Source organism: Monoraphidium neglectum, assembly GCF_000611645.1.
Source record: "Monoraphidium neglectum strain SAG 48.87 unplaced genomic scaffold scaffold01610, whole genome shotgun sequence".
Taxonomy (NCBI): domain Eukaryota; kingdom Viridiplantae; phylum Chlorophyta; class Chlorophyceae; order Sphaeropleales; family Selenastraceae; genus Monoraphidium; species Monoraphidium neglectum.
This window is the reverse complement of record NW_014012018.1, coordinates 1-7,739: the sequence shown is the minus strand read 5'-3', so window position 1 is coordinate 7,739 and position 7,739 is coordinate 1. Positions and strand designations below refer to the sequence as shown.

The 7,739-nt window shown below is 62.5% G+C and overlaps 2 protein-coding genes across 2 annotated transcripts; one reads left to right on the top strand and one right to left on the bottom strand.

Moving 5' to 3' along the window:
• Positions 1–1,438: 1,438 nt before the first annotated feature.
• MNEG_8461 (hypothetical protein) lies at positions 1,439–2,643 on the bottom strand (the record flags this gene model as incomplete). The annotated part of the gene is made up of 4 exons (XM_014043064.1): positions 1,439–1,549; positions 1,831–2,100; positions 2,460–2,487; positions 2,549–2,643. The coding sequence occupies 4 exons, from the start codon at positions 2,641–2,643 to the stop codon at positions 1,439–1,441; spliced, it is 504 nt and encodes a 167-aa protein (XP_013898518.1).
• A 1,583-nt stretch (positions 2,644–4,226) lies between these two features.
• Positions 4,227–7,318, top strand: MNEG_8460 (hypothetical protein; the record flags this gene model as incomplete). The annotated part of the gene is made up of 8 exons (XM_014043063.1): positions 4,227–4,229; positions 4,320–4,462; positions 4,706–4,883; positions 5,343–5,513; positions 5,776–5,970; positions 6,343–6,471; positions 6,758–6,863; positions 7,137–7,318. 8 exons carry the CDS (start codon positions 4,227–4,229, stop codon positions 7,316–7,318), a joined length of 1,107 nt encoding a protein of 368 aa, XP_013898517.1.
• Positions 7,319–7,739: the final 421 nt, after the last annotated feature.

The window sequence follows — 7,739 nt, the reverse complement described above, 5'->3', positions numbered from 1 at the left end:
GCGCTGTGCGCAGGCGGCGCGGCGGCTTGTTCACTGCAATGTTGCAGCTGCAGCCAACACGCAGCGGATCAAATCGCTTTCGCTATTCTCTCGTATCCGCGGTTGTGGCCGAGCGCTGAAGCGGGTGGATTGCACGCTGTGCAGGGACGCGAGATCGTGGAGACTGTGTTATACGTGCGTCACAGTTGTCGGTAAGCCACAATTCATTGTACAATACCTGTACGGTATGGTGCGAGATACAAGGCTGCACGCACCAGCAGTTTGAGCATGAACACCACCAGGGTGAGTGCACCTGTCACCATCGCTCGCCGCCGTCGCTCAAAGCATTGTGGCAAGTACTGCATGTACAGCGCAGCACAGCAGCACACCTAGATCCGACTCGCTGAGGGCTCGTTTGATACGTATGTGGTACGGGTCTAAGCTTAGATGGGGCGGCACCAGCAGCTGGGCGGGGTCAGCACCGGACAAGCGATCGTCACTTCAGCTGGCCCTTGAAGGGGGCAGCAGGATGTGCAATGCAAAGGGCGCTGAAGAACGCAGCTCACAATACCCTGAAGTTACTTCCTCGTTGCACGATCCAGCACGCCGTACGAGGGGCAACCGTCGCTTTCTGGGGGCGGTTGTCAACAGGTACAGTGCTTAGATCCTGTGCAGCGCACCACCAAGGAAGCCAGTACATTGCAGCAAAATAACCAAATAAGTGCGTCTGAGGCAATGAACAACACAACTGTGCATTTGATAGGTAGCAGGATGATGAGTTGAAGCATGCGGGCGCCAGTGCTGCGTCTGGCGCCGCCCAGGGGCGTGACGTTGGATTGTGCTGGATACGCGGTAGACATGATGGCGAGAGCACCCGTGCAGGGTTGCACGCAATTTGCAGAGGGGTCGCCGCCGCCCGCTCGGGCGTGGGCAAGGCTGCATTGTCGTGCATATCAGGCGTGCGGGTCGTGCTGTTTCCGAGCAACAGGGGTGATGGTGATGAGCTCGCAAGGTAGGAAACGTGCAGATCAAGAGCAACGGCACGGCGGCAGCTTGACTCCAGATCGCAAGCAGGGCAGTCAAACACTCAGCAGGGCTGCCGGCAATGCGCCAGAGGGATCACCGCTGTCAAGCACGCGCTCTCGAGTTGAGGGATTTGTGGCGTGGAGGGAAGCGAGGCGGCGAATTTGCGGCCTGTCAAGGCGCCACGCACGCACGCAGGTGCCAGCGCAGCAGTGCACACGGGTGCAGTGCCAATATGAATTTTGGGTCCAGGCACCTTGAACGCGTACTCCCAGCCATGCAGAGTTTGTGCCTGTTTCTGCGGCACAGTCCTGCAGCCGGTGCAGTGCCGATGGGCTCTCGAGCAGGTTCCTTGAGCCCGCTGCCGGCTGGACCGGGCGTACATGTGCGGCCCTCACGAGACTTGCGGTTTCCATGGGGTGAAGTCAGGGCGCCATCAGAAGGGGTTGATGAAGACGGCGATTGATCCGGTGGCGCCATTTCCTGTGCTGTCTGTGACCTGGAACTTGAGCACCCAAGGGATGATGCGGTACCACCACCAGCGGACCTGTGGGGGAAAAGAGGGGACGGGATAAAGGCGGCTCAGAAAAGGGCAGATCTGGGAGAGGGCGGCCCGTGTGGGCTGGCAGCTGCAGCGCCCTGCTGACAGCCTGGAGCTCAGCGTTGTGCTGGCTCTCGGTTGCCTGCTGTCGTCAGGCCTGGCTCAACACAAACCGCCGCGGCCGCCCGAATCGCAACTACAGTGGTATGGCAGGGCGCGCCGGCTGTTGCCGCGCGCCGGCCGGCCCCCGCCCCGTCAAAGCCGGTGGCCCCCGCCGCATCACTCACCGGCACGCTCAGGCCGGCGTCGATCGTCAGCAGGGCGTCCCCCGCCGTCGTGATGTTGGTCGTGAAGGGGTAGACGAAGCCAGAGCCCCAGGGGAACAGGCCCTGGGGCTCGATCGCATTGGGATGGGCCTGCCTGTCCTTCTTCAGCCACCGCCTGACGCGGCCCGCGGTGGACTTGGCGAGCGGGAGGGGCGTCAGGTAGGTGAGGTTGTAGGGCGGGACGCCGCCGCCCCTGATGGTGACGCCGCCTGGGGAGCTGAGGATGTTGACCTGCGGGGCAGCGGCGGGCGGTGGGCGGCGGCTTGGAAAGAGTGGCGTGCTGTGCTGCAGAGGCGCCCCTTGCGGACGAATTCGGGCTCGCTGGCAGTGGCGGTTGGCGCGCCAGCTGACTGCATACCAAGACGAAGCACCAGGCTCGTACTAGACACACGGGCTGCCACCGACAGCCGCCCGCGCATCAACACTGGAAGCTACAATAATGTGCGCCAGTCTGTTTTCACGCTCGGTTTGCATGGGGCGGCACCAGGTCAGCTGGCGCGGCGTAGGCAGCAGGGCGTGAAGGCGGGCGAGAGGGCGATGCTGTCGTCATCGGTGCATTGCTGTGCAGCCAATCAGCCGTGCACGCTCACCGTCTTTGGAGAGGTGGCTTTGGACAGGCTGGTCAGGATGAGGGAAGGGCGCACTTTGAGCTTAGGCTGCTTCTGCAGTAGGTACGCACGTGGCCGGCAGTGCGTCACAGGGTGCGGGTGACGTCAGGGCGTTGAGCACAGGCACCGAGCCGAGCACGCTGAAGAGAGCAGTCTGGGACATCATATGTGTATATCATGCGTGCTATCGGGGCGTGCGAGCGTGTGAGTGTTTGTTCGTCGCTCAAAGGGTGCCTCTGCCAACGATTGCTCTCACCTGCGCGTGGGTGAGCGACGGCCACGCCAGAGCATGCAATGCTACCAACAAAATTGCTGTTTTCACCCATGACCCCATTGATTACGCGTGACCGGTTGGTGCGCGGTCTCGCTGATGAGGTGTGTCGGGAAAGGAGCTACCGTAGAGTCCCCGGTGTGGTCTTTTTTTACTCGATAAGAAATTATTTGGGTAGTAAGAACCGCGTGCACCATCTTACTGACCTGCAGGGACGCTGTGCCGCCGACGGGTGACTCAGTGACGTGTCCACGGTGGCCACGGTCTGCAGACCGCGTCGGCACGCCCATGTGCGTTTGTTGGCGCCTGCGACCCTACATCCGTTGATTTACACTTTTACAGGAACCATCAGATACCATCAGAGCATCCCCTCTGCATTAGACCAGGGCTTGCTGTGTTCTGAGACTCCTGGACACCCGTGGCGCCGTGGGACCCCCCAAATGTGCAAAGCCCTTCATTTGTGTAGGACTATGTTGCAGTCCCTGGGGCTCCAGCTATAACGTCAAGCAGGTGCGAGGCAGGAAAATCCCCCAAATCTAGTGTCTGTGTGATTGGCTGTGACCGTGACAGTGTCAGAATTGGGATTGCGGGCGCCTCAAGTTCAGCGTGTAAACCGATGCCTGGGCAATGGCAACAACCAGGAGCTGGCTGTCCCACCGATTCGTTTCAAGCGACCAGCGGGCAGTGGGTTGTACCGAGGAGCCGCTTCGGCCGGCAATGACGGGAGCACAACTCAAGCCCCACATGTGGCGCCACCTCAGCACTCCTGGCATCGCAGCGGCGATGACACGAGAGCGTCTTGACAGCGGCAGGGGCGAGCACAACAGTGGTGCGTGGCCTCGTGGATTTTGCGGCAGCTGGTGAGAGGGGACGGGGCAAGAGCATAGTCAAAGGGCTCTCGTGTGACGCTCAAGGCTGCTTCTTGTGGGTTTTGGGCACTGCCGCAGTCACGTGGCTCCCTTTGGACCTGCTGAGCAGGATAGCAGCCTGAGCTCACCGTGAAGGGTGAGGACACCTGCTGGCTGCTGCTCAATCGCCACAAGCGCCTGTGCCTTGGCACCTCAGCACTGGAGGAATCTCAAACAAACACAACTCTCTTGTAATCTATGGCTTGCATGCGGCCATCACCCTCTTGGCGTCACGCATGCACCTGTCAACCGCAACTGAGCCACCGGGCTGCAAGTAGGGACCGGAATGACCCGCGCCGCCCATGCAGCTGCAGTACGCGGCAACAGTGACAGTCATAATTCTATCACAATCACTATGTCATGTTCATGCATAAAGAGTCCGAGTCTGGTCAGCCTCGCCATCGCAAACCAGTCCTGGTCACATCACTCCATGTCTGGTTCATTTTGATCCGAAGCAAGCCCGCAGGCGCACTCGAAGACCATTCACTTATGATCAATGAGCGAATGATGTCTTGTTGCACTCACATTTGAAGACATGCACTTCCTGTGATCTTGTTCGCAGTGCCTCTGATGGTGCGACAGATGAGCTTCGTGCTAACCGGCATCCGAAGGTTTTGTATGGCTTGGAGCTTTACATCTGACGCCCTGTGTACTGCCTTGCAGGCCAAGAGCAGTGGTGCGCGCGTGCTGGTGCTGGTGCTGCTGGTGGCGCAGTGTGCTTCTCGCTCACTGGCCGCCGCGGCCAGCAGCAAAGCCAGCAGCGGGAGCAGTGTAGATCTGGTCGTTGCCAAGGCGGTCGCGATCAGGTGAGAGTGCAGCCGTGGCGTTCAGTAGCGGGCCTTCAAATCGTGCCGGCGCGACAACTACGCTGCGAGGTGGATTGCGCAGGCGGGGACAGCTCGCATGGGCGCCTCGCCCGCCAATGCTTGCCTGAGCCTCTGCCTCTTCGGATGCGGCGATTCTCCTTTGCCCCACAGAGACAGGGAATCGTCCAGCGGCCGTGAGCGGCGCCGCGCGTTCCAATCCTTGTTCGCAACCGCCGGCCTCAGTACGGCTGCTCCAGCGCGGCAGCAGCAGGCGCCCGGGGCCGCTGCGGGCCTCGATGGCGGCGGCGCGGCCGCAGAAGCGGGCGCGACCGAGCCGGAGCGGGTGCCGCAGTCGTCGGGATGGTGGTATGCAGGGCCTCTGAACCCGGCGGCGCTGAGAGAGGTCGCCAAGTCTCTGCAGGTGGGCTCGAGCTTGCTTGAGCTGGCCCCCTTGTGCCCCAGCATTGGCTGCTCGAGCGGTCCCTGTCAGAAGAGGGCGGGCGGCCATGCCCTGCACTTTGCCCTTGATGCATGTCCGGCTCAAAGGGCGAGCGGCAGGCGCGCAAGACACAGGGGCTTGCGGCGTAGCGGCGAGCCTGCGCGTTCGCAGCAGTGCGCGTCCGCGCCGCCTCGCACTGTCTGCCCCTCTGCTGCGCGGGCGGGCGTGGCATGGCGGCGCCCGCCCTGTGTTGTCCACCCTCGCCGCTGCCCCTGCACCATAGCCCTCATGGCCTTGATGGCCCTTCGGCCTTGAATCCCGTCGCCCCTGCAGCATGCATGTTCGCTACCATGCGCCACTGCCCCACCACTCATGCCCCAAGGCCCACCCGCCCACACGACCGAATTGCCATGCCGCCCGCACGGGCGAACCCCACGACAGATGGGCCGCGGCGTTGAGCCAGACCACCGGCTGTCGCTGGAGCTTTTCAAAAAGGCCGCTGATCTGGGGGACCCGGAGGCGCATGGCCAGATGGGCCTGCGGCACTCGGTGGGGCTGGCGCGGCCCGAGAATCTGCAGGGGTCGTCGATCCTGCGGTTTGATGAGGCGAGTGTCCTATCTCGAGAAACGAGTGGCTGCCAGTGGCGCAGCGGCTGCGGCTTTATTCGCAGGGCGGCGGTGTTCGCCCGGCAGTGGGCGGAGGGCCTGCCTTTGCGGCAAGCAACAGCAGGCGATTTTTACAGCATCATCACAGATCACCAGCGATGCGAGGCAGTTTCCAAACAACCGTATCAACAGCCGCTTGCCTGAGCAATCTCTTTAAACCCGCACCTCAAACCTACCCCTCATCCGTTCCACCCGCCGGCCACCGCAGCCCGACGAGCCGCGCGCCCTGCTGCACTACTACTTTGGCGCCGCCGGCGGCGACACGCTCTCGCGTCTTGCCCTCGCATACCGCCACACCCACGGCGCGGGGGTCCCCAAGTCGTGCTGGTCGGCGGCGGCGTACTACCAGCCGGCAGCGGAGGGCGTCGTCACCTCTATGGTAGCCGACGGCGGCGTGCCGCAGGTGGGGCCGCGCCCCAGAATCCGCCGTTCACCCTGCGTTTCGCGAGAAAAGCGCCCTCCGCGGCGACAAGCTGTGTTATGTTGTGAAGCTTCGGCTCTCGTCCGTGAGCGCCTCTGTGGCCCCCTGCCGCGGCTGCCGCCGCCCCTGCTTTCATCTTGCGCAGCCCTTTCCGTATCACATCTTCCCAACAGGGCTCGCACACAGCTGTGCATGCACACGCAAACACGCTCACACGCGCGCGCACACACACACACACACACACACGTGTGTGTGTGTGTGTATGTGTGTGTGTGTGTGTGTGTCTACACTCACGCGCGGGCACTCATACACTCACACACCCACACTGTTCCCGCCCTTCCTCTTTTTGTCCAGATGGAGCGCATCCGCCTCAACCTGCACGCCAACGCGGGCATGAAGCTGGACCGCCACCGCGACGTGCTGCAGTACTTCCAGAACAGCGCAGACCAGGGCAACGTCAACGCGCAGGCCGCCATCGGAAAGGTCGGCAGGCCGGGCGCTTTCCCGGGGCCGCCCACGGGTCGAAATCAAACGGTAGCATTAAACGGTCACGCCGCCTCTGCCGGCCAGGCGCCTTTTCTCCTCTGCTTGGGGATGCAGTGGGTCGCATCATCAGCGGTGCAGCCTCGCTCGTCTAGTGTGGGCCATGTTGCATATGCACCCTGCAGCCCGTAGCTGCCGTGTGGACAACGTCTGAGCCTGCCGTTTTTCCTGGGTTGTCCTGCTCACCTCCTGCCGCAACTTGGCAATTCCGCAACGCCGTGCACAGGTGCTGAACGCGGGGTCCTACGGCGTGCCGCGCGACCCCAAGGGGGCGCAGCACTACCTGCGGCGGGCAGCGGACGCGGGAGACGCGGACGCCATGGCGCACCTGGGTGGGCTGCAGGGGGGAATGTGACGGGGGTTGTGCAGCTGAAGACACGGCTGGCAGTCACCCTTGGGCGCAATTCGGTCATATAAAATTCCACCTAACCCATGCCGCACAGAGCTTTGCTTGAAGCACACGTGCTCTCACACACGCGTAGACTCATGCGCTCCGTCCTGCACATGCAAGCACAACCTTGTCTTTCGCCCAACCCCGCTCCACCCTACGCTGCCACCACACCTTCCCCCCCTCTCTCCCCGGTCCCCCCCCCCACCACCACCAGGCCACATGCACGCGTCCGGCCTCATCACCGGTGAGGCGGACTATAAGAAGGCCCTCAAGTGGTTCACAGAGTCCGTGGGCAAGAAGGTGTCGCCGTCGGGGCTCTACGGCCTCGGCTACCTCCACTTCAGCGGCCGCGTCCCCACGGGCAAAGACCTGACTAAGGCGAGTAAGTTGGTCTGAGGGAGCATTTCCAGTTTTCTTGAAGTAATTTCATGTCGAGTCAGTGCCAGACGGGGCGTTTAGAAACGAGGGGTTGGCCGAGGTTGCGTGAGGCCGAGTTGACTGCTGAATTGTCGGCGCTGGAGCCGTCACGATGCGCGTGTGGCCCTGCAGTGCGCGCAACGTGCGCTTTTGTGCTGTTGGCGAGAGCCTAGGACAGGCGGGGGCCTGCTGACTGCCGTTGGGAAGGGGGCAATGGTCGTGTTTACTCACCAGATGCAAGAGGTCGGGCTTTTGAGCTGTTCTGTGGTCCGCACGTCTCGCGTGTTGCGCGACGACAGCAATGGCGATGCCGCCTGCTCGCCAGGCATCGCTGTTGCTGCCTTCCGCCCAAGGTACAGGCCTCTGATGTGAGCGCCAGGCCCCTCACCCCACCCCACCC